Consider the following 27079-nt stretch of genomic DNA (forward strand, 5'->3'; position numbering starts at 1 on the left):
GAGTGTGCCCCTTGCTATCCTTAAAAAAAATAGAAAACTTTTACTTTTGATACTTAAGTACATTTGAGCAATTACATTTACATTTGATTCTTAAGTATATTTAAAACCAAATGCATTTAGACTTTTACTCAAGTAGTATTTTACTGGGTGACTTTCACTTTTACTTGAGGCATTTTCTATTAAGGTATATTTACTTTTACTCAAGTATGACAATTGGATACTTTTTCCACCACTGGTTTTAAGTCACTGTGTTTAGTTCAAAGGTTTTCTATTTAAAACACATTTATGGACTTCTGTAGCCTAATTGGGGAGACAAGAGGGAGAAAATTATAAATAGAAGAATGTAAAAACGTGTTAGCGATTTGGAAAGCATTCCCATGTGTGTGTGGGTCATTAGGAGCGTTTGGGTTGTGCGTTCTGGCTGACTAGTTCGGAGCTCACAAGCTCGTGACAAGGGTAAACAAACACACAAAGAATGGTGTCCCGAACACTTCCTGTCATTAAAGGGATACAGGGGACTGATGGAAATCACTTGGAGTGAAACTAGGCTAAACTGTTGCCTCTGTCACACACACACCCTGTGTGCGCGCATGGTTAAACAGCGCTGTTGTATACATGCTTGTCACAGATGACCGCCGGCCACGTCAACAGTGCCCTGGCGTCGCTACAAATACTTCTTACCTTTGACTGCATTGTTGTGGACATGTGCTCTAATGTGGCTATTCCCATCTGTTTTAACTGGCAGGTTGGCACCGTGTGGTGAGTCAGGAGGAGAATAGGGCAGTCGTTTGAGTCCAATGTAATGTGTTGACACTAGGGCCATTCGTCCTGCGATCTCTACTGTTGGCTGTTGGCAATAATGCCACTACTAAGGACATGTGGTCCGAACGTGCTCCTATCAACAGGTCTCAGATTCGTTTTTGTTGCTCAGCTCATAAGAGTTGAGGTTAGATTTGGGTTTGCGATTGCTGATCCCAAATCAGTCTTTAAAAAAGCAGAAAGTACAGTGTTTTTAGTTAACATTTTTAGGCCATCTCACAGAGGCTTTGAATTATGGATGTGTTCCTGGAGGCCTGGTCAAGCATGGGTCTGTGGTTAGTCCCCTCCCCCAGCCTGGGCTGGTCTTGATTGGGCTAGGCCTCGGCGCCTGGCTGCCTCTCTGCTGCGGTTGCGTCAGGAACTCCCATTGGGGGTTTGTGGGGAGCCACCAGTTGCAGACATGCTGTCACCCCCGTCGGCATACCACACACACACACACGCACACACACACGCACACACACACACAGTATTGCACACATAAACAGTATACACACACACACACACACACACACACACAAACAAAACAATGGCTTTACAGGACAGCGGTTACAATGGCTGTTGAAGCTGTCTGGCAAGATGCCTGTTTTCAGTTTTATTTTATAAGACAGACTTTATTCATTTTGTTGCCCCCTGCCTAAGTTTAGATATTGGATCAGTGCAGCGCTGCTATGGGACTATTTATACTTCAGGCCTGAGTTGTACTTGAGTTGTCTTGCCTTGTAGCTCAGGACATATTTCCCAAGTGGGGCTCTTACATGAAGTGACCACTTGGAGATTCTTCGAGTCTCATTTGTCAAACTAAAATATTGTTTTTGTTAGTTCTGTCACATTGTTGGACACAGGACCATGCATTTCAGGGGTGTCATTTTAGTGAAACTTAGGGTATGGCAAAGTGACAAGGAGCTTATTTTACTGCCTTCCCTTCCACTCTGAGGCGTCTGCATGGTCCTAAACCCTGTCAAACTTCAGCAACTTTGTACTTATGAATTATATGTAAAAGCAGCACACTGTTGGTTTCCTATACACCGACACAGAGAAGCAACATGATTGGACAATAAAACTCACAGGGCTGAGCTTGCTTTATGCAGGTTGCGTATAGTCTGCGCTATGCAACTGTAGGCCTAATTACAAACCAGGCTGAGTGTCAACTACTGTGTTTATTGATTCATTCCACTTAATCATTTTGGATTGGAAAAGGTCTAGATAGCCTAGTCAGACCAAATTTGAATATAAACCAAATTTGATCCCATTCACATTTCCTCACGAACAAATGGGCTATAAATACACAATGTTACCGCTTCGTCTACCCTGGCCAGAGGAACAGGGTGCATAGTAGGCTACATGCCGCAGCTGTTATTGTTAGTAGCCTAGTGTACAGTTGATCAGACTGAAAAAGAGTCTCATTTCCATGCAATACAACATGTCAGATGGCTGGTGTTTAGGCTGCTACATTTATGGAAGAGTTTTTGCTTGTGTGGGAAGTGATGGGTTATCACGCTTGCTAAATACCAGAGGAAAGTAGAGAGAGCCCCTTGAGCTTTGTGCGCTGTGCTCGGCCCGTGCGACCTGCGATTTCTGTGAATCTGATTGGTTGAGACACGCAAAGCGCTGTAGCTGAACTCCGATATGAAGGACAAAGACATTCTGTGCGTTGAGTTCGAGAAATTGTGAGGCAAATGGGTCTAAAAAAACAGCACTTTGCTATTAAACTCTACCGAACAAACATATAAATGCAACATGTTGTTTTGGTCCCATGAGCTGAAATGTTCCATATGCACAAAAGCAAAGCTTATTTCTCTCCAATTTTTTTGCACAAATGTGTTTTACGTCCCTGTTTGTGAGCATTTCTCCTTTGCCAAGATAATCCATCCACCTGACAATTGTGGCATATCAAGAAGATTATTTTAAAAAGCATGATCATTACACAGGTGCACCTTGTGCTGGGGACAATAAAAGTCCACTCTAAAATGTGCAGTTTTGTCACACAACCCAATGCCACAGATGTCTCAGGTTTTGAGGGAACATACAATCGGCATGCTGACTGCAGGAATGTCCACCAGAGCAGATAATTGAATGTTAATTTCTCTACCATGAGCCTCCTCCAACGTCGTTTTAGAGAATATGGCAGTACATCCAACCGGACTAAAAACTGCAGACCATGTGTTACCACGCGTGTTGCGTTTATATTTTTGTTCAGTATAGATCAAAAGTGGAGCAGCCACAACCTGGTTTGAAAACGAAATGCCGACTTGCAACAGATGTTCCGGTGGCCCTGAGACCACTAATACCGCTAAACCGAATTAGCCTTTTAAAAGGAATTGGAAGGATTTTAGTACCCATTTTAAATTGTTGGTGTTGAGCTCGGGTATGGCCATATCCAACTGCCGTCTCTCTCTCTCTTTCCATCTCTCTCTCACTCACTCACTCACACAGATTTCTCTCTGGAGTGACCTTGTCCCTGTAAACCACGGCTGCCTCGGAGGAGAGGAGAGGGGGATGTGGAGGGGAGAGGGGTGTTACAAACCCATTAACTAGCCTACTAATATTGTTGCATTGGTTAAGTCTAGGGGTCTTTGGCCTCGTTACATGGTCTGTAACCTGACTCATTATGTCTAGGGGTCTTAGTTACATGGTCTGTAACCTGACTCATTATGTCTAGGGGTCTTAGTTACATGGTCTGTAACCTGACTCATTATGTCTAGGGGTCTTTGGTCTTAGTTACATGGTCTGTAACCTGACTCATTATGTCTAGGGGTCTTAGTTACATAGTTACATGGTCTGTAACCTGACTCATTATGTCTAGGGGTCTTAGTTACATAGTTACATGGTCTGTAACCTGACTCATTATGTCTAGGGGTCTTTGGCCTCGTTACATGGTCTGTAACCTGACTCATTATGTCTAGGGGTCTTAGTTACATGGTCTGTAACCTGACTCATTATGTCTAGAGGTCTTTGGCCTCGTTACATGGTCTGTAACCTGACTCATTATGTCTAGGGGTCTTAGTTACAGTTACATGGTCTGTAACCTGACTCATTATGTCTAGGGGTCTTAGTTACATAGTTACATGGTCTGTAACCTGACTCATTATGTCTAGGGGTCTTTGGCCTCGTTACATGGTCTGTAACCTGACTCATTATGTCTAGGGGTCTTAGTTACATGGTCTGTAACCTGACTCATTATGTCTAGAGGTCTTTGGCCTCGTTACATGGTCTGTAACCTGACTCATTATGTCTAGGGGTCTTAGTTACAGTTACATGGTCTGTAACCTGACTCATTATGTCTAGGGGTCTTAGTTACATTAGTTGCATTTGTGAGAAATCAGCATATGCACCTCAATGTTGAATGTACTGTGCCCAGGGAGAGAGCAACCTTACCTTGGTCCAGGGCCAGCTCTGTCTCTCTTGACGTCTGGGTCGGCCAGTCCCAGCAAATGATTATTTCTTCAGATGGTGCTGAAACTTAAATATGTACAAAAAAGAAAAAGCCTTCCCAAACTAAAGACTCGAAAAACTAACGAAAGCCCTCAAACAAAACGAGTTGGTTCCCCAAGCAGCCACTGTGACATCACCTTAATTGTCAGTACCTGATGTGCTTATCAAGCCTTGGCTCAGCACCTAGACCTGGTTGCTGCCCTCTGGTGGTGGAGTGTGGAAGTGTATCCTGGAGAGTGTGTTTGTCTATGTCCTAACACTAACCTTCCCCTCCACATCATAACAGGGGGAAGAGTAGGAAGTGCCATCATGTGACTGACACCCCCTGACTCACATTTGATCATATGGCCCATTCACTACCACACCCTCCAATGTGCTCCAATGCGTATCTTGTCATTATTGATTAGGTGTTGTTGGGACATCACTATCTATTAGCATTAATTAAATTCATAAACCCCCAAAACAGAATGTCAGTCGCATTGAATCCCAGCCATCTCTATGGTCCAGTGTTTATCTGTGCCTCATCATCCATATACCCCCTGTGGTGTGTATTCCACGCTGATTCTCCAGACAGTGAAAAGAGCAGCTGAAGGATGGAAATGGACAGCCATTCACAGGCTGCCTGTACAGCAACCCTGTAGAACAGTGTCACTCATCAGTATTCTGAGGCGTGTGTGTTTGTTTAATGTGTGACAAATGCATCCCTTTCAGACTCCACCCTCCCAGTGAATAGGCTTAACACAGCACCTGCCACAGAGGGAGAGATGGAGATAGAAGGAATAGAAAGAGAGAGAGGGGTGGAGAGGGAGGAGTGATGGGAGAGGATGCTTTCAAGGATCCGCATTTTTCTTATCTCCTTTATCTCTGCTCTCCCATCAGTTGGAACCTCGGTATGAACCATCTGCATCCTCCCACCTTCTCTTCTCCTTTTCTTCCCTCCATCCATGTGTCCATCCTCCCCCTCACATGTTCACCCTGGGAGTGAAGGAGAGCGAGATGTTATTCTCATGTCCCTCCCACTTGCCGCTCTGCGCACACTCCTCCCTCCTCTCCTCCCCTCCTCCCTCCCTCCATCCCTAGCAGCAACTCTCTGTGTGTTTTCTTCACAGTACTATCGAAAGAACCAATGTGAGATACACAGAGATGCCGAGGCTGAGCTTTGTCTAACCGTGTGTTTGTGTGAAAGAGAACCTCTAACGCCTATTGGTCCCAAATGCTGCAGTGTGTGTTTGTTGCAGTGTGTGTGTCTGTGTCCGCGGCTGTGTGTGTGTGAGGCATCACTAGGGGACATTGCATACTACCGCTGATCCTCTGAAGAAGAGATTATCTTCATCATCGTCAGTGTTTCTGCCTACATTTGTTCCTTTCTCTCTGAGGATTCTACTACAGACTAGACCTGGACTATCTCTCCATACTGTTACTGCCTCTACTGCAGGTGGCAGAAAAACAATGCTATTTTTGGCGCCATTTTCTCTTGTTTTCCATTGGCTGGGGGTACAGCTCGAGTGTAATTTTTCCCCCCTACGCTCCCGCACTCATTCACAGCTCCTGTAGCTCTCTCTCGCTATCTGGGAGTGGTGTAGCTCTCTCTCGCTATCTGGGAGTGGTGTAGCTCTCTCTCGCTATCTGGGAGTGGTGTAGCTCTCTCTCGCTATCTGGGAGTGGTGTAGCTCTCTCTCTCCATCTATCTGGGAGTGGTGTAGCTCTCTCTCTCCCTCTATCTGGGAGTGGTGTAGCTCTCTCCCCCTCTCTCTGGGAGTGGTGTAGCTCTCCATCTATCTGGGAGTGGTGTAGCTCTCTCTCTCTCCCTCTCTCTGGGAGTGGTGTAGCTCTCTCCCCCTCTCTCTGGGAGTGGTGTAGCTCTCTCCCCCCCTCTCTGGGAGTGGTGTAGTTCTCTCTCCCCCTCTATCTGGGAGTGGTGTAGCTCTCCCTCTATCTGGGAGTGGTGTAGTTCTCTCTCTCCCCCTCTGTCTGGGAGTGGTGTAGCTCTCTCTCTCCCTGGGAGTGGCATAGCTCTCTCCCCCTCTATCTGGGAGTGGCGTAGCGCTCTCTCCCCCTCTATCTGGGAGTGGCGTAGCTCTCTCTCCCCCTCTATCTGGGAGTGGCGTAGCTCTCTCTCCCCCTCTATCTGGGAGTGGCGTAGCTCTCTCTCCCCCTCTATCTGGGAGTGGCGTAGCTCTCTCTCCCCCTCTATCTGGGAGTGGCGTAGCTCTCTCTCCCCCTCTATCTGGGAGTGGCGTAGCTCTCTCTCCCCCTCTATCTGAGAGTGGTGTAGCTGCTCTTTTGGACTTGTTTTTGTTGGGAGTCTTTTTCTCTTGTTCCCTCCTTTTCTTCACCTGTACTGGAGGAGTATCTACCTAGAGACCAACCTAGTCTGGAGGAGTATCTACCTAGAGACCAACCTAGTCTGGAGGAGTATCTACCCTAGAGACTAACCTAGTCTGGAGGAGTATCTACCCTAGAGACTAACCTAGTCTGGAGGAGTATCTACCTAGAGACTAACCTAGTCTGGAGGAGTATCTACCCTAGAGACGAACCTAGTCTGGAGGAGTATCTACCTAGAGACCAACCTAGTCTGGAGGAGTATCTACCCTAGAGACTAACCTAGTCTGGAGGAGTATCTACCCTAGAGACTAACCTAGTCTGGAGGAGTATCTACCCTAGAGACTAACCTAGTCTGGAGGAGTATCTACCCTAGAGACTAACCTAGTCTGGAGGAGTATCTACCCTAGAGACTAACCTAGTCTGGAGGAGTATCTACCCTAGAGACTAACCTAGTCTGGAGGAGTATCTACCCTAGAGACTAACCTAGTCTGGAGGAGTATCTACCCTAGAGACTAACCTAGTCTGGAGGAGTATCTACCCTAGAGACTAACCTAGTCTGGAGGAGTATCTACCCTAGAGACCAACCTAGTCTGGAGGAGTATCTACCCTAGAGACTAACCTAGTCTGGAGAAGTATCTACCCTAGAGACTAACCTAGTCTGGAGGAGTATCTACCCTAGAGACCAACCTAGTCTGGAGGAGTATCTACCCTAGAGACCAACCTAGTCTGGAGGAGTATCTACCCTAGAGACTAACCTAGTCTGGAGGAGTATCTACCTAGAGACTAACCTAGTCTGGAGGAGTATCTACCCTAGAGACTAACCTAGTCTGGAGGAGTATCTACCCTAGAGACTAACCTAGTCTGGAGGAGTATCTACCCTAGAGACTAACCTAGTCTGGAGGAGTATCTACCCTAGAGACTAACCTAGTCTGGAGGAGTATCTACCCTAGAGACTAACCTAGTCTGGAGGAGTATCTACCCTAGAGACTAACCTAGTCTGGAGGAGTATCTACCCTAGAGACTAACCTAGTCTGGAGGAGTATCTACCCTAGAGACTTACCTAGTCTGGAGGAGTATCTACCCTAGAGACTAACCTAGTCTGGAGGAGTATCTACCTAGAGACTAACCTAGTCTGGAGGAGTATCTACCCTAGAGACTAACCTAGTCTGGAGGAGTATCTACCTAGAGACTAACCTAGTCTGGAGGAGTATCTACCTAGAGACTAACCTAGTCTGGAGGAGTATCTACCTAGAGACTAACCTAGTCTGGAGGAGTATCTACCCTAGAGACTAACCTAGTCTGGAGGAGTATCTACCCTAGAGACTAAAGACTAAAGACAGTGGATTGTTCCATCCTTTTTTCTTTGCTTCTATACTAGAGGAATCTCTCACCAGAGACATGTTATGGTCTCCTAGACTCTCTCTGTCTAACTTCCATGTGAAGTTGACAGCCAAAGGATTGTTCCGGAATCTCCAACTCCTCTCGGGATGCAAGAAGACCACGGTGGTGTTCCATGCAGGTCTGAGACACACACACACACACACACACCTCATCACTCCATCCATCGTACCCCTCCTCTGTTGTCTTATCTCCCACGTTCCCTATTTCTACCCCCGTGCCGCGGCAGCCATTGTTGCCTTGCAGTCCTTCTTTACCAGGGGGTTCTCTCACTGTTGTGTATAGCCGCCATGTCTACAAATGTAGATGCCACTCTCTATGTGTCTGTGTGTGTATTTGTGTGTGTGTTTTCTACACTAGTGGCTCCACCATAGCGTGGTGGTGAATAGCCGGCAAGGCAGAGGGCTTCTTCTAACCGTGAAGCCCAGAGGGCCTTGACTCCCATGGTACCCAGACACACAGCCTCATCTTTATTTTTTATTTATTTATTTTACCTTTATTTAACCAGGTAGGCAAGTTGAGAACAAGTTCTCATTTACAATTGCGACCTGGCCAAGATAAAGCAAAGCAGTTCGACAGATAAAACGACACAGAGTTACACATGGAGTAAAAACAAACACACAGTCAATAATGCAGTATAAACAAGTCTATATACAATGTGAGCAAATGAGGTGAGAAGGGAGGTAAAGGCAAAAAAGGCCAAGATGGCAAAGTAAATACAATATAGCAAGTAAAATACTGGAATGGTAGTTTTGCAATGGAAGAATGTGCAAAGTAGAAATAAAAAAATAATGGGGTGCAAAGGAGCAAAATAAATAAATAAATTAAAATTAAATACAGTTGGGAAAGAGGTAGTTGTTTGGGCTAAATTATAGGTGGGCTATGTACAGGTGCAGTAATCTGTGAGCTGCTCTGACAGTTGGTGCTTAAAGCTAGTGAGGGAGATAAGTGTTTCCAGTTTCAGAGATTTTTGTAGTTCGTTCCAGTCATTGGCAGCAGAGAACTGGAAGGAGAGGCGGCCAAAGAAAGAATTGGTTTTGGGGGTGACTAGAGAGATATACCTGCTGGAGCGTGTGCTACAGGTGGGAGATGCTATGGTGACCAGCGAGCTGAGATAAGGGGGGACTTTACCTAGCAGTGTCTTGTAGATGACATGGAGCCAGTGGGTTTGGCGACGAGTATGAAGCGAGGGCCAGCCAACGAGAGCGTACAGGTCGCAATGGTGGGTAGTATATGGGGCTTTGGTGATAAAACGGATTGCACTGTGATAGTGGCTCCTAGTCTGGCTCCTAGTAGCCTGACCATCGTTCTGTCATTAAACCACTATGTTAAGACTGTCTGGAACAGGCCTTTTCTTTGTGTTCTGTGTCATTGTATCTATTATGAAGCAGTACTATGGGCCGGCATGCTGGTTTTGTGTCAATCACAAGCTTGACTCCTCCCTCTATCTGTTTCAAATGGTTCTACATCTATTTACTGAGTCGTTTTTTTCTTGCTATTTAGTCTTTGGCATTTTGTCTGTTAACCTGTACTTTAGGCTGACCTGCTGTTTTTGTATTCAAACTAGACTACATATCTGTCTGCGTACTATTTCTGTTATTAAATGGTTATATCTATACCGGCTAGAATAATACTAGTTGCCAAGCAGTGAAATAGTGTGTAATAGTAAAACCGTAATATGACGTGTTGTTTTGTATCCAAGCTCAGGCTGCACGTGTCTGTCTGAGGGCGGCCTCCATCTTAGTGGTTTAGAGACCCACTTCTCTGCTGTGAGAGAATGTAGGTTACAGCAGGCTTTAGTCACTGCCTGCTCTGCGGCAAGGTTGCCCATTCGTGCAAGAGCTAATCTCAATGTTTTTTCAACGTTCGCCTGATGAGGGAATTATCTGGTGGAATGAGGACAGAATATTCCAAAGGAGGGACCAGGGAGAGATGTTCCCTTTCTGAAATCTGTCTGGTGTACTGGAGAGTTTAGTGGTATTTTGGGAGCGATAAGATTATACATTCTCTAAAGGAATGTTTATCTTCTCTAATGAATTCAGCCAGCCATTCCTTCTTGTTCTCATATTTATGTGATGAACAGATATCAAATCTATGTTATTTTTATACCAGGCAACCTGTTTTTAGGGATGTAGGCTAATTTAAAACAGGTCAGTAAGCATTTCGGTACAGGCATACTGCTGGGCAGACCCAATCAGTGGAGCACTATAAGGACCCCAGTTCAGTGTTGCTACGCACACATGTGCTAATGACACCCCATGTTCTCTCACTCACTCCACACACCGACCACAGGAGGTTGGTGGCACCTTAATTGGGGAGGACGGGCTTGTGGTAACGGCTGGTGCCAAATAGGTGGAATGGCATCAAATACATCCAACACACATGGTTTGATGCCATTCCGTTGTCTCCGTTCCAGCCATTATTATGAGCCGTCCTCCCCTCAGCAGCCTCCACTGACGTCGATATTTCTCCATGTGTTGCCATGGATACAGCTGGGTTGGGAGTGCAGTCGCCTCGTTAGGCGAGCGACACGGTCTACGAGGCCCCAGTTATTGCAGTTAATGAACTTTGACTGGACTGCAGGTGGGCCAGGGGTCCTTCTAGATTTTCTAGGAGTCTGTAGCCGTGTCACCGGGGACGTGTTCACTTGCGCCTGCATCTCAACTGACACCCTGTTCCCAATATAGGGCCCTGGTCAGAAACAGTACACTATATGGGGTACAGGGTGGTATATGAGAAGTTCTCGGCCTTATTGGGGGCTTGGTTTATTTACAATGTGTCTTACACTTCAGTTCTAATCATACTTATATTCCATAGTCACCTCAAGGTTGTCAGAGAGATAGCGTCTAATACTGAGAGAACAGCCGGTAAATATGTTCTGTGAAGCCCATTATAGGCCAGGCTAGCACACAGACTCTCGCCCTCCTGCCTGTGGCCCAGCAAGCTTTTACATGGGTGTATCCAATGCTGCTGACGCCACATCTTTTAAGTAATGTACATCAAAATCCTCATTTGACAAATCTGCTGCAGTTTGCGGATTAATGCCGTCAGATTCGCACTTTTCATTTTTCCAGATTTGATGTTTCATCTGCGCACGGCAGGGGGCATCTTTAATCCCACCCAGATTAAGACTACGGGCTACCTTTGTGTGTGTGTGTGTGTGTGTGTGTGTGTGTGTGTGTGTGTGTGCACAAGTGATGGGCACTGTTTACTACCCTTTTTGAAACGTATTCCCAACCGAACTGAAACCATGTTGGTGTTTGAGGCTACTGTAGTTTGCCAGAATGTAGAGAGTGAGAGTTGGACAGAGAGCCAATCCCTCATCAACTGTACAGTATTAATTACACTCTCCTGACTGCTGCTCCAATGGGCTGGCAAATTAAAATACAACCCACTTCATAGGATGGATTAAGACTGGATTACTGTGTGTGTGTGTTGGGGGCAGTAGCTTTTCCACCCAGATCAGACTTTCACAGCGCTGACCTGTGTTTGTGTGTGTGTGTGTGTGTGTGCGCGCAGGGGTTCATAATTTTGGCTATAGCTTTTGCACACTGCTCAATGCTGTGAAAGGCTGATCTGGGTGGAAAAGCTACTGCACGCACACACACACACACACACACACAGTAATCCAGTCTTAATCCCTCCTATGAAGTGGCTTGCATTTTTGCCACCCAGCCCATTGGAGCAGCAGTCAGGAGAGTGTAATTAATACTGTACAGTTGATGAGGGATTGGCTCTCTGTCCAACTCTCACTCTCTACATTCTGGCAAACTACAGTAGCCTCAAACACCAACATGGTTTCAGTTTGGTTGGGAATACGTTTCAAAAGGGTTTGATTTACTCAGATGACAGATCTAACACACACACACACACACAGCCACACACGCCATCCTCAACTAAAAGACACCCTCTCCGCTCGTCTTCTTCCTCCTCTCATCCAGCCCCTCATCTCTCCCTTTCAGTAGCACCTCTTAACGTCTCCTCTAGACACTGATCCAAGATCAGTTTAGTGTTTCTCCCCATGATAGTCATGACTTGTGGATGAAAAGCTGATCCTAGATCTGTGCCCAACTTCCATCCAGAGACTTTTTTTCTTAACTTGTAAAATATGTTCCAAATGGCACCACCTTCCCTATATAGCGCACTGGTTAAAATTAGTGCACTAAATAGGGAGTAGGGTGCCATTTGGGATGCATATAATATCCCACTGCATGCTAAGTGGCTAACTGACTGACATCTCTCTCACAGACTGGGCCCTGAACCTCTATCAGCCTGCATGGCAGATCCCAGGTACACACTCTGCAAAATGTCTGCTTGACTCTTTTTCCCTCCAGAAAGGAGAACGGAGAAAAAATAAGCAAGAGACATTTTGTAAAAGGTGACGATATGTTGCTGAATATGATGGAAATATATCTGAAGCTCCTCCCAGTAAACGGAAATACTACTGGCAAACATGTTATATAATAGTGGTCTATATATTGGTCCAGTGACATCCGCCTCTTAGGCAGATCAGATAAAACCTCCATGGCCTTTGTTTTGATTCTCTTCAGGAGTTTCCACCCTCATTGAAGTAAACCCAGATGATTGTCATAAATTACAGTTGTTTATGCTTCTGAATGAAGACTATTCATGTGGGTTGTGTGTGTGTGTGTGTGTGTGTGTGTGTGTGTGTGTGTGTGTGTGCGTGCCTACTGGGAGGATGTTTTGGTTTCCCCTCCCTGGTGTGTTAAGAGATTTAGCGATTAGCAGTCACCCACAGGATGCCCCTGTGTGTGTGGGTGTGGTGTTGCCGTTTGGGTGCTGTGGTAGGCTGTGAAAACACAGGATGAAAGTAGGCACCGCTCTGTTAGCTCAAGCCATGCATGGGGACATCCAGACTGGCGGTGGTGCGACATGCTCCAGGAAGCGTTGAAACTCTGTGTGTGTTACGGATAGTCTCTAGTCGTGTGTGTCCCAGGGTGTGGGGTTGTCGACCACAATGCCATTAGAAGAGGCAGACACACTGACAGAGTGCTAATTACCCACTAACACACACACACACACACACATGTTTCATACTCCAGCATGTTCCACCACTGTCTGTCCAGGTGTCCCTATGCACACACACACTGATGCATTGAATTTAGAAACAGAAAATGCATGACAAGAAAATATTTCTAACCCAAATGTCAGATTAGTGTCAAACTGTTAATAAATGGCTGTTGACTAATAGGATAATGCAATGTAATTGGAGATTGGATTAGTAAATTGTTTGTTATGAGTGTGTCTGAGCCCATGCTGGTTATTCTAGAACTAGGCGGATTGAGTTTGAGCTCGAGCTCCATGCTGGTTATTGTAGAGCTAGACAGATAGAGTTTGAGCTCCATGCTGGTTATTGTTGAACTAGACAGATGGTGGTTATTGTAGAGCTAGACAGATGGTGGTTATTGTTGAACTAGACAGATGGAGTTTGAGCTCCATGCTGGTTATTGTAGAGCTAGACAGATGGTGGTTATTCTAGAGCTAGACAGATGGTGGTTATTGTAGAGCTAGACAGATGGTGTTTGAGCTCCATGCTGGTTATTGTAGAACTAGACAGATGGTGGTTATTGTAGAACTAGACAGATGGTGGTTATTGTAGAGCTAGACAGATGGAGTTTGAGCTCCATGCTGGTTATTGTTGAACTAGACAGATGGAGTTTGAGCTCCATGCTGGTTATTGTAGAGCTAGACAGATGGAGTTTGAGCTCCATGCTGGTTATTGTTGAACTAGACAGATGGTGGTTATTGTAGAGCTAGACAGATCGTGGTTATTGTAGAGCTAGACAGATGGAGTTTGAGCTCCATGCTGGTTATTGTAGAGCTAGACAGATGGAGTTTGAGCTCCATGCTGGTTATTCTAGAGCTAGACAGATGGTGGTTATTCTAGAGCTAGACAGATGGTGGTTATTGTAGAGCTAGACAGATGGAGTTTGAGCTCCATGCTGGTTATTGTAGAACTAGACAGATGGTGTTTTGAGCTCCATTCTGGTTATTGTAGAACTAGACAGATGGTGTTTGAGCTCCTTGCTGGTTATTGTAGAACTAGACAGATGGTGTTTGAGCTCCATGCTGGTTATTGTAGAACTAGACAGATGGTGTTTTGAGCTCCATGCTGGTTATTGTAGAACTAGACAGATGGTGGTTATTGTAGAGCTAGACAGATGGTGGTTATTGTAGAGACAGATGGAGTTTGAGCTCCATTCTGGTTATTGTAGAGCTAGAGTGATGGTGGTTATTGTAGAGACGGATGGAGTTTGAGCTCCATTCTGGTTATTGTAGAGCTAGAGTGATGGTGTAGGCTTGGGTTGATTCAGTAGATCAAAACCTCATACAGTACAGTGTGGGTGCATGTTTTTGTTCCAGCCCTGTCTAAACTGAGGTCTAAGATTAAAGACCATGATTAGTTGATTATTAGACTCAGATGTGTTAGTGGTGGGCTGAAAAACCTGCTGACACTGTATCCCTCTAGCACCAGGACTGCCCATCGAGGTGACACATGAAGCCTGTTTCTATGACTGAGGGGTTATTGACAGTGTGGTGGCCATAAGGGGGCAGTATCACAGTGTTTAACCCTCTTAGGGAGAAGGTCACAGCTCAGCTGGTGTGGTGATGGGACTCCCATAGTGTTATAGCACTCTGCCTCTCATTGAGTTGACTGTGTCAGGTGGACATCTTTATATGCAAACACTATTAAAGAGAGCTTTACTAACATAATTTATATGTGATAGCTTTAGGGAAAGATGGAGATGGTTGATCTGGCATTATAGATATGATGAGTATGATGATCAACATGAAGTATCAGGGATAACTCTATTAACAGTCTGCTGTCGGGTCAAGAGCTGTGGCCAGTTTTCCCTCCTAATAAAACACGGCATGCAGCTTCAGTCAGGCATGAAATCTCCATGGTCCACTTTGCTCTGAGACAGCAAAATACATAGGAGAGGGATGGAGGGAGAGGAGGAGACGGCAAAATGAGGGAGGGAGAGAGGGATGGAGGGAGAGGAGGAGACGGCAAAATGAGGGAGGGAGAGAGGGATGGAGGGAGGGAGAGGAGGAGACGGCAAAATGAGGGAGGGAGAGGGGGATGGAGGGAGAGGAGGAGACGGCAAAATGAGGGAGGGAGAGGGGGATGGAGGGAGAGGAGGAGACGGCAAAATGAGGGAGGGAGAGAGGGATGGAGGGAGAGGAGGAGACGGCAAAATGAGGGAGGGAGAGAGGGATGGAGGGAGAGGAGGAGACGGCAAAATGAGGGAGGGAGAGGAGGAGACGGCAAAATGAGGGAGGGAGAGAGGGATGGAGGGAGAGGAGGAGACGGCAAAATGAGGGAGGGAGAGAGGGATGGAGGGAGAGGAGGAGATGGCAAAATGAGGGAGGGAGAGAGGGATAGAGGGAGAGGAGGAGACGGCAAAATGAGGGAGGGAGAGGGGATGGAGGGAGAGGAGAAGAGATGGCAAAATGAGGGAGGGAGAGAGGGATGGAGGGAGAGGAGGAGAGATGGCAAAATGAGGGAGGGAGAGATGGATGGAGGGAGAGGAGGAGACGTCAAAATGAGGGAGGGAGAGAGGGATGGAGGGAGAGGAGGAGACGGCAAAATGAGGGAGGGAGAGAGGGATGGAGGGAGAGGAGGAGACGGCAAAATGAGGGAGGGAGAGAGGGATGGAGGGAGAGGAGGAGACGGCAAAATGAGGGAGGGAGAGAGGGATGGAGGGAGAGGAGGAGACGGCAAAATGAGGGAGGGAGAGAGGGATGGAGGGAGAGGAGGAGACGGCAAAATGAGGGAGGGAGAGAGGGATGGAGGGAGAGGAGGAGACAGCAAAATGAGGGAGGGAGAGGGGGATGAAATGGACAGAGAAAGGGAGGGGGAGAGATGGACAGAGAAAGGGAGGGGGAGAGAAAGGGAGGGGGAGAGATGGACAGAGAAAGGGAGGGAGTGGATGGTTTTGTCTCCTAACTGCACTGTTGCTTGATGCTAATGCACTCCTAATGGATCCTTGGATTCTACCTCGGGCCCATCATTACAGAGCTATCCCAGCATGCACTGCTGCACTGTTTCTTAGCTCCACTGGGGTTTCAGTCGGTGTCTGCTCAGAGACCTTTAGGCGTATCCTCCTGCATGCTAGTGTGTATGTTGTGTTTCTATGTTGTGGAGAGTGGAATGCGAGAGACCATGCTAAAAGTCCTGGCCAGCACACTCAACCGACCTTGCTCTCTTTCAGTGGACAAGAACAAGGCTCGGGGGGCGCCGTTGGCGAGGACCCTCTCCCAGACCAGCACCACTACTCAGGTAGGAGGACCCAGCCAACCCCAGCCGCCCCAACCAGACCTGGTCCCAGTCCCTGCCGTCCCTCTCCCAGTCCAGGGACCAGTGGTCTCGGCATCCCGCCCAGCCCGGGCTCTAGTGGAGGCTAAGCCGGCCACGGTGGCCCAGTACCGTGCCCAGTGTGAGAAGAAGAACCAGAGCCTTCAGCAGCTCCGACGGCTCCTGGAGCAGGGCAACCGTCGGATAGAGGCCCTGGCTACCGTGGTGCAGCACCTCTTCACCGAGGTAACATGGGAATATGTCTGGGTTTTACTGCACCTTGGTGTGCTGTTCTGTCACTTCACCCTTACCTACATGTACAAATGACATGGACTAACCTGTACCCTCGCACATTGACTTGGTACCGGTACCCCCTGTATACAGCCTCGTAATTGTTATTATTATTTGTTTTTGTTATTTAGTAAATATTGTCCTAACTGGATTATTTGTTCATTAAGAGCTTGTAAGTAAGAATTTCACGGTAAGGTAACACCTGTTGTATTCGGCGCATGTGACATAAAATGTGATTTGTTTTGTTTGTTGTAGTTAGGCGCTTGGTGAGCTAAAAGGAATGTCCTCGGTCTATTTTAGTAACTATGGCCTTGTTGTTATAGAGGGCAGAGAACCAGATCTGTCCTCTGTGTGTGTTTGAGTAGTGCCATGGATATTATTCATGTAGCAATATAGATATAGTGGGTGTTGGTTGGTTGACTTGCAGAGCTTCTGTTTACATGACTGAGGAGGAGGAGGCAGGAAGGACTGTAAATCTCACCACACCCACTCACCATTTAGGGTCCATGGCTGTCCTCAAATACACAGGACCTTTCCATCCAGAACTATGTATGACTATTGATGAGTGGGTGTCAACGGTATGCTGTGGTTGGCTGAATGTGGTTGGCTGAATGTGGATGGCTGCATGCATGAAGTATCTGTTGTCTCTGCTGTCTTCTGTTGTCCACTGCTAAAACAAGCAGTTCAAGCTGTGTGTGTGTGTGTGTGTGTGTGTGTGTGTGTGTGTGTGTGTGTGTGTGTGTGTGTCTGCCACCAGTCAAAAGCAGCCTCTCAATGATAACACTGGTGACACTGCTATCCCCTATCAATATCCTACAAAATCCCATCCATATCTTATATAGTGTCCATCTGTACGTGGCTTTGGCTTTCTTAGACAAGGATCCTGTTGAACCAAACTGAGTTCCTGGTTCATGTCTTTTGAGGGTGTGTTCTATCAGTGTTTTAAGCCAGCGATTGGTCCAGCCAGGCGAGTGGGTGTGGCTTGTGTGCATAATACCGCCTGTCACTCACAGAATCCCGGACTTGAATAGGCTGCTGTGTAAATATTTGCAGAGATATTTACCCGCTGTCTTCAGGACGAACATTTGGAAACGCTCATTGTGATCAAGTGACATTTCTTGACAGCACATGTTAAACACAGTAGGATATTTTTAATTATACGCTTTGTGTATTTAGGATTGAGAGGAATCATCCCCAAATTAAAACACGAATTATAGACCATAATCTACTAACACAGAGAGAGAATGAGGTTTCACTACTCTGTAAATCCTTTCATGACAGGCATTTCCACATGAATCTTTGTCATACTTTTAATTATTCTGGTACGGCAGGAACATGTTTGGAATAGCAGTGATAATCTGCTCCAGGCGCCGAAATCCCTGGGCGTTTATAAAGTATACTGGCTCACCTTGCTTTAACAGTTTTATGAGGGCATAGTGAACTTTTCAAATTCTTCATCTGTATGACAACTGGCTAGGGAATGTGCAGCTCACAACATTTTCCCCCAGATTCTCTCTTTCATTCTCTCTCCGTCTGTGTTTCATTCTCTCTCTTTCATTCTCTCTCCGTCTCTCCCTCTCTCCCTCTCGCTCATTCTCTCTACCATGTCCTAAAGCTGATTTGGTCCTTAGTTTCTCCTCACAACTGGGACTTGCTGTCATGTTGTAAGTGTATCTGATATGCTACCCCACATCTGGTATGAATGAAGAACTGTAACATCACTGTTATGTGTTTAAAGGAGGGGGGGGGGTAGGGAGGGAATGAGGGAGGCAAAGATGGATACATGGAGATGAAGGGAAGGGTGGTCTACAGCCTTGTGATGTTGACCACGCCTACCGTCTGCTGACCCTACCTGACCAGAGGTGTTACACACACTGAGCTTCACAATAACACACACCGTCTGTCTGTCTCTCTGCCTGAGTGGTGTGATAGTATTCTATCTGTCTGTCTGAGTGGTGTGATAGTATTCTATCTGTCTGTCTGAGTGGTGTGATAGTATTCTATCTGTCTGTCTGAGTGGTGTGATAGTATTCTATCTGTCTGTCTGAGTGGTGTGATAGTGATGGGAGAGAACAGTCTATCTCCTGTAAACCTAGTTTTATCTCCTAGAGAAAAGAACAACCATGTGGTTTCACCTTCCACAACATTCACTCCTCCACAGGTGCTGTTGTGTGACAGACTGTGAACTGAGCGGTCATTTAGATAGTAGAAAATCATCTCCACAATGCTGTTCTGAATCAGACAACGTTGGTTTCTTTATCAAGTTAAGGAAATCATTCGTTGTGTCAAGTACTGTATCAAGTCAAGGGATTCCTGCTTCAGTCCGGTTGGTTTCCTTTTCCACTTTCTAACCAAACACCCCTCTGTGGAGAAGACAGACAGCTCTGGAATGCTTTTCCACTTTCTAACCAAACACCCCTCTGTGGAGAAGACAGACAGCTCTGGAATGCTTTTCCACTTTCTAACCAAACACCCCTCTGTGGAGAAGACAGACAGCTCTGGAATGCTTTTCCACTTTCTAACCAAACACCCCTCTGTGGAGAAGACAGACAGCTCTGGAATGCTTTTCCACTTTCTAACCAAACACCCCTCTGTGGAGAAGACAGACAGCTCTGGAATGCTTTTCCACTTTCTAACCAAACACCCCTCTGTGGAGAAGACAGACAGCTCTGGAATGCTTTTCCACTTTCTAACCAAACACCCCTCTGTGGAGAAGACAGACAGCTCTGGAATGCTTTTCCACTTTCTAACCAAACACCCCTCTGTGGAGAAGACAGACAGCTCTGGAATGCTTTTCCACTTTCTAACCAAACACCCCTCTGTGGAGAAGACAGACAGCTCTGGAATGCTTTTCCACTTTCTAACCAAACACCCCTCTGTGGAGAAGACAGACAGCTCTGGAATGCTTTTCCACTTTCTAACCAAACACCCCTCTGTGGAGAAGACAGACAGCTCTGGAATGCTTTTCCACTTTCTAACCAAACACCCCTCTGTGGAGAAGACAGACAGCTCTGGAATGCTTTTCCACTTTCTAACCAAACACCCCTCTGTGGAGAAGACAGACAGCTCTGGAATGCTTTTCCACTTTCTAACCAAACACCCCTCTGTGGAGAAGACAGACAGCTCTGGAATGCTTTTCCACTTTCTAACCAAACACCCCTCTGTGGAGAAGACAGACAGCTCTGGAATGCTTTTCCACTTTCTAACCAAACACCCCTCTGTGGAGAAGACAGACAGCTCTGGAATGCTTTTCCACTTTCTAACCAAACACCCCTCTGTGGAGAAGACAGACAGCTCTGGAATGCTTTTCTGGCTTTCTATTGATTAAAGAGATGGATTGAAGGGGAGACAGGGGAGGGAGAGAAATGGAGGAGGGACTGGGGGGAGGGAGAGAAATGGAGGAGGGACTGGGGGGAGGGAGAGAAATGGAGGAGGGACTGGGGGGAGGGAGAGAAATGGAGGAGGGACTGGGGGGAGGGAGAGAAATGGAGGAGGGACTGGGGGGAGGGAGAGAAATGGAGGAGGGACTGGGGGGAGGGAGAGAAATGGAGGAGGGACTGGGGGAGGGAGAGAAATGGAGGAGGGACTGGGGGGAGGGAGAGAAATGGAGGAGGGACTGGGGGGAGGGAGAGAAATGGAGGAGGGACTGGGGGGAGGGAGAGAAATGGAGGAGGGACTGGGGGGAGGGAGAGAAATGGAGGAGGGACTGGGAGGAGAGAGGGACTAATGCACCAGCTGCAGTTTCAAGCCTCCCTGCAGGTGGGGAGAGAAGGGAGTATCAATAACCCCGCCCCCTAGCTTCGAGCCCTACCGTAATCCTCCTGATAGAGGGAGAAGAGAGGTTCCTATCTGAGGAACAGCAATGAGCTCTCTGAATGTAGTAGAGGTTGTCAAGCCAACTAAACACGAGAGCAAACTTAAAACTCTAACAAATTAGTAATACTAATGAGTGTCCCCCTAGATTAAAATGTCCCCCTAGATAAACCCAGGTCGCATTCATAAGGGCACATAGTAGTGAAGCGTTTGGGGGGGGGGAAAAACTAAAGCGTTGTTATAGTCCCTACCTGTTTCAGTATGTTTTCTCCCATTTGGTGCCTAATGAACACACCCATGATCTGGTGCCATCAGTTATTTTAGATTAGACTACGTGGATGTCTCCTGGTGTATATACTGTGTTGACTTGTAGTGTAATAGTGTGGATGACTGTGAAGGAGGGATGAATCCTCTGGGCTGTAAACGAGTGGAGAATAGCCCTCCTGTCTCATCCCTCCATCCGAGTGCATTTCCGTCGTAGGGAAGATCTCCTGGCTAGCGTCTGGCTCGCTAGGAGGATATTTAGAGAGTCTTGGCAGTGAAATAACTCTTCACTTATAGCATTATAAGCCTTCTATTGACTCTACAGTGCCAGACTCTCTATTTGTGTGCGTCTACTCTAAAAGGAGAATGCCAGTGCTGTCTTGGTCTGCAGAGACCACTTGAAAGCGCCACGTAGAAGATTCTACAGCACAAACCAAGCCAGGAATGGAATGGATTAGTCAGCTTTGACGTGAAGAACACGAGTCAAAGGTGGCATAAAAAAACAGTTGATTAGGTCTAATAGGACTCCGCTATACCACAGCAGTTTGAGCATCTGGTTAGATTGTAAACTCTCCTTCCAGACCCACATCAAACATCTCCAATCCAAAGTTAAATCTAGAATTGGCTTCTTATTTCACAACAAAGCATCCTTCACTCATGCTGCCAAACATACCCTTGTAAAACTGACCATCCTACCGATCCTTGACTTCGGCGATGTCATTTACAAAATAGCATCCAATACCCTACTCAACAAATTGGATGCAGTCTATCACGGTGCAATCCGTTTTGTCACCAAAGCCCCATATACTACCCACCATTGCAACCTGTACGCTCTCGTTGGCTGGCCCTCGCTTCATACTCGTCGCCAAACCCACTGGCTCCATGTCATCTACAAGACCCTGCTAGGTAAAGTCCCCCCTTATCTCAGCTCGCTGGTCACCATAGCATCACCCACCTGTAGCACGTGCTCCAGAAGGTATATCTCTCTGGTCACCCCCAAAACCAATTATTTATTTGGCCGCCTCCTTCCAGTTCTCTGCTGCCAATGACTGGAACGAACTACAAAAATCTCTGAAACTGGAAACACTTATCTCCCTCACTAGCTTTAAGCACCAGCTGTCAGAGCAGCTCACAGATTACTGCACCTGTACATAGCCCACCTATAATTTAGCCCAAACAACTACCTCTTTCCCTACTGTATTTATTTATTTATTTTGCTCATTTGCACCCCATTATTTTTATTTCTTTGCACATTCTTCCACTGAAAATCTACCATTCCAGTGTTTTACTTGCTATATTGTATTTACTTTGCCACCATGGCCTTTTTTTGCCTTTACCTCCCTTCTCACCTCATTTGCTCACATCGTATATAGACTTGTTTATACTGTATTATTGACTGTATGTTTGTTTTACTCCATGTATAACTCTGTGTCGTTGTATGTGTCGAACTGCTTTGCTTTATCTTGGCCAGGTCACAGTTGTAAATGAGAACTTGTTCTCAACTTGCCTACCTGGTTAAATAAAGGTGAAATAAAATAAAAAATCTCCACTGTAACTATGTAGCAGGCTAGCTAATAGGCAATGGCCAAGCTCGCTTTGATTCCCTATAGGTCATGTCTTTGAAAAGTAGAATCTAGTGAGTTGTTAGTGCTGCCGTTTATGAATGGATTAGCCCCACAGACACATGTACTGTACAACCACTGGCTCTTGTAAAGGTTAAAGGAACCAGAGAGGCTTGACCACGCAGCCCCCGAGGCCCAGAGCAGAGGGCCTTAGCCCAGCCTGACCTCACGCTCATCTAGCCCTCTCCCTCCATCACCCCCAGCTCCAGGCCCTGTCTCTAGGGGAAATATATGTGGGCTGGAGCTTGGCCAAGGGCGGCTGGGTTGGAGGTGGGGAGGTACTGCTAGGCAGGGCTTGATGTGCTGAGTACTCCTTGGAGAGGGAGAGGGAGAGGGAGGGAGGTTTATTTGATGTAGACAGACCAGTTTCCTGAGCGAGCGAGAGAGTGGAGTGGTAGAGGTGGTTGGAGAGGGGGAGGTTCTGACCAGGCACATTGTAGTGGAGCTCCTAGATGTAGCACTTGGCCCTTCAGCAGCCCAGGGGGAATAACATGGGCTCCTCTGGCAGCAAAGCCTGCCTGAAGACTCCTCCACATACCAGAAAGAAAGGCAAGGTGTGTTTGTTTTCTCTCTCTCTTCTTTTCTCTTCTTTTCTCCCTCTCTTTCTTTCTCGCTCCGTCTGCTTTATTTTTGTTGTTGTTTTTGTTTTGCGCATCTGTTGGCGGGCTGTTTGGCCTCTATCTCTCTCTATCTTTCTCTCTATCTTTCTCTATCTATCTCTCTCTCTATATATCTCTCTATCTTTCTCTATCTATCTCTCTCTCTATCTATCTCTCTATCTATCTCTCTCTATCTCTCTCTATCTCTCTCTCTCTCTCTCTCTCTCTCTCTCTCTCTATCTCGATCTCTCTATCTGTTCCCTTACAGCTGACCGATTGGATTCATGACTATAAAGTATGTGTGTGTGTGCATCATGCCATGTGTCAAATAGAGACGGTTATGAAGTGATCGTTGTGTCTCTGTTTTAAAGAGTGTGAACATTTATTATAGCACCGTCTCTGTTTGACCATTTTAGAGATGTGTGTGTGTGTGTGTGTGTGTGTGTGTGTGTGTGTGTGTGTGATTAGTGCAGGGTGTAGCCTTCCATCCTTTCAGGATGTTGAGACAATGTTGATATGTATGAGAGTGTAAGTCCGTAAGAATGATCAAGTTCATGAGAGTTTTTGTGTACGTGACGGCTGAGAGGAAGCGTGTGTGTTTTAGACTCAAACTATCTACGTATTAATGCGTAGGCCTGTCAGGTGAGTTTTCATAGCACGTGTTCCCTGCTTCTAAGATGCCCAATGTCACCCTAAAAGTCGTCTCTCCACAGTATGATAACGGCGTGATATGGATACAGTGTCATAAGGAAAACAGTGTCTGGTGTCGAGACAGCTGCTGAAAACGCTAGCCTGGTTCCCAAATCCGTTTGTGCTGTCTCGTCAACTCCTACGGCACCATAGAAGATGGCGGATGGCGCTAACAGATCTGGGACCAGGCTATGAAAATGCAGCTCTCAGAAACGTTCTGTCTCTGTAGCCTACCCAGCAGGCTAATGTAGGTTGTAGTAGGTTGTTGTTAGAAGTTACAGCATTCCTCGACACGCCTATAGGAATATGTTATTAGGTCACCATACTGAAGCCTGTAATTTTTCGAAGTCTAAGAAGCTATTGTTGCCAAGGAATGATGTTGTGGAAAGATGACTGTCAGTCGAGTCATAATGTCTGACGTAAAACGATTGTCTGGCTCCACTTGAAACGAAAGTCTCACATAGTTTAGGAATAGTTTTTCCATTGACTTAATAACTAATGTTCTCTCTCTCTCTCTGTCTCTCTCTCTGTCTCTCCCCCCCCCCCCCCCCCCCCAACAGCGTGAAGAGACATTGAAGCTGAAGAAAGGACTGTCCCTGGAGCTTTCTACCCTGCGCGATGAGCTCAGTAAGAAAAACACCACCTCAAGCATGTCTACCCCTCTACCTCATGTCTACCCCTCTACCTCATGTCTGCCCCTCTACCTCATGTCTACCCCTCTACCTCATGTCTACCCCTCTACCTCATGTCTACCCCTCTACCTCTTACATATGCACATTTATCATCACGTCGGTTGCTCAAGGAAGAGAAAGTGTTTGCCTGAAGCAGAAAATCTGTAAATAAGAAAATTATCAACGAGAACATTTAATCTGACAATTGTGTCTCGTTATGAGTGAAGCCAACAAGTTTTTTTTTTACAACACTCAATGTGAATTAACCTTCCCTCTATTTCACTCTCATTTCCCTAACCTGTTGGCTTATCATTAAGGCCTTATCAGGTCGTCAACTGCCTTCCAAAGCTCTGTGTGCTGGCCAACTCTCTGCCTCTGTGTAGACATTATTAGCCCCCACCCCCTAGACATGCTGTATTTGGGAGGCGTGAATGCAAGCCTCGGCATGTTTTGCAAAAATGTGTGTGCCTGTGTGTACACCTGTTAGCATGCAAGTACGTGTGTTTGCACGTGTCAGGGAAATGCATTGAACTGATGTTATTGGTAGCCCGTGCAGCGGTCATAAAGCCTTCATAATTACAGACAGTCTCCTTTGTCCAAGGTCTTCCTTCACGCAGGACTTAACGTCTTCCTTCCAAGCATTCACCAACAGTAGTTAGTGGTAGTCTCTCTGCAGCATCATCTCTGTTTACCCTTATGGAGACATGCTACATCACTGTCGTGACAGGACAATAGTCTTAACATAATGGGTTTGGGTGCTGTGAAACTGCTTGTCAGGGAAGGGGGTTGTTCTCTTTAGGAGGAAATGTTCAGACTCTAATTCTGGAGAAACGTCTGGTTGTTGTAGAGCAGGGATCAGCAACTAGATCACACCGCGGGACGATTTCTTTCTTGAGGAGATGGTCAGGGGGCCAGAGCATAATTACAAATACTTTGTAGACTGCAGATATAATATTTGACTAAAACACAATCATTTCGAACCTTGCTTATATTTGGATACAATCACATATCTATTATCCGTTCGGTATCCTTATGAACAAAATAAAAATCACTTGGAGCTGATTTGCTGGTGTTTCTAATTTTTTTTACATGGGGGGCCAAATAAAATCATCTGCGGGCCATATTTTGTTGTAGTGTAATCTGACATTTTGACAACATTTCGATCCATGTTTCCCCAGAATTTCAAATACTTCCAATTGTAAAAACATGCATCCTTCCTCCCTTCAAGATGATCCCTGATCTGACACGACTGGATAGGTCAATAATATGTGATAGAATCCATGCTTACAGCTATCCATTTTTCTTAGTGGTGATCATTTCAAACAAGGCGGGAAGGTGTTTGTGAACATGTTGAAACACTCATTGTTGTGGATGTGTTTCATACATTACAAGGCATTCTGTTCTGTTCCGCCAATGACATCAGAGTGGCGTTCCAGAGGAATGGGCTTGTTCAGTTCTGTTCCTTCGACTTGGCCCAGACCCCAGATGTTGTAATGTGTTACGAAAGGGAGAGGAAACGTGCGCCGTTTCACTTTACCCAAGTGCCCCCATGACCGTCTCAGACGTCCTGCCAGACCTCGTCAATCCTCGCCAACTGTGCAAGATGCCTTAGAGGCATCTGGTTGGAATGCCTGTACAATGTGGTTCTGATGAACAATACCAACGGCCGTCTGCTGTCAGGGATATAGAGAGCTAGAAAGCCCCCTTCTCTTTTAAACAGACAGGCACACACTCTCACATGCATGATAGACACACACACACACACAACACTCCGACTACAATTCTGCCGTTTTATTCCTTCACACACTTTTCTCTCTCACACACGTTTATACAAACCATACTTTTACTACACAGTGAAACCCATTCCGTCTCAACACACACACTCCTGTAAGCCCGGACACACCTTTAACTGCCGTACCAAGCCCTCTCCCCCCTAAAAGCAAACACGTGCATAGATGCACTTTCTTTCCCACCGAACCTCAGCAGAAAATGTATCGACTACCATCTGTTTGATGAGCGGGGGCTTTGGTGTGCTTGTTGAACCTTGACCCCTGTTTTTACACATGACTGTGGAATGTATGAATCTCACTCTCACCACCTCCTTCAAAACTCTGTCTGTTAACGTCAGACTTTGAGAAGTGCTAACAAGTCTCTCTGCTATGTCTACTGTATGTTTGACCAGCAGAACCTGTGTCAATACGTTTCTCTTCAAGCTAGTGAAAGAACGTTGTCAGTCTGACTTCCAGGGATTTTATTTGTCTTTCCGACAGTTTTTCAGTTAACAGTTCTAGGCTCTTTATAATGAGTGGATATTGGTCACAGTTAAAATCTGCGGATTGAGTTAGTGATATTTCATTGAAGCCCGTTATCTACTTCCCCGAAGTCTGATGAACTAATGGGTACCATTTTGTATGTCTCTGCTGGTTAGCGTTGGCATGTGAAACGACCTCCAACTTCTTTCGTACTGGACACAGATACATAGAAATGGTATCCACGAGTTCATGTTAATCTGGGGAAGTAGATAAAGGGGATTGTTAAAATCCTAAACTATCCCTTTAGATCTGATCCTAGATCAATTTTATCTTAAGCTGATAATGACTACAGTAACAGGCTTGAGTAAATCCTGACCCTAGATCTGCCCTTAGATACACAGTCTTTCCAGCTCTCTTCCTTGTTCATTCTTGACCCATGATGTCGTGTTATGAAACAATTTGTGGGGGGGAGCAGCGCTGATGTCATAATTTGGGGGCCACATGCCAGTCACACCTGCCCCTAATCCACACACACACATACCCTTTCTGTTAGTTACCCCATAATAAAGACAGGACCCGTCTG

General features: G+C 46.2%; 1 protein-coding gene across 4 annotated transcripts in view; it reads left to right on the plus strand.

Annotated features, from left to right (window-relative positions):
- Nucleotides 1-27079, plus strand: part of LOC116352780 (microtubule-associated tumor suppressor 1 homolog) — a 78928-nt gene that overhangs the window by 40395 nt on the left and 11454 nt on the right. For all 4 annotated transcript variants that reach the window (XR_004206910.1, XM_031814700.1, XM_031814698.1 and 1 more), the window contains exons 7-8: nucleotides 16212-16540; nucleotides 24134-24200. Coding sequence is in view for 3 of the 4 variants with exons in the window: in XM_031814700.1 (XP_031670560.1) it covers nucleotides 16212-16540; nucleotides 24134-24200 (396 nt within the window). In the remaining variant the exon portion in view is untranslated. The remainder of the gene's footprint in view (nucleotides 1-16211; nucleotides 16541-24133; nucleotides 24201-27079) is intronic.

This window comes from Oncorhynchus kisutch, unplaced genomic scaffold (assembly GCF_002021735.2).
Source record: "Oncorhynchus kisutch isolate 150728-3 unplaced genomic scaffold, Okis_V2 Okis07a-Okis12b_hom, whole genome shotgun sequence".
Classification (NCBI taxonomy): domain Eukaryota; kingdom Metazoa; phylum Chordata; class Actinopteri; order Salmoniformes; family Salmonidae; genus Oncorhynchus; species Oncorhynchus kisutch.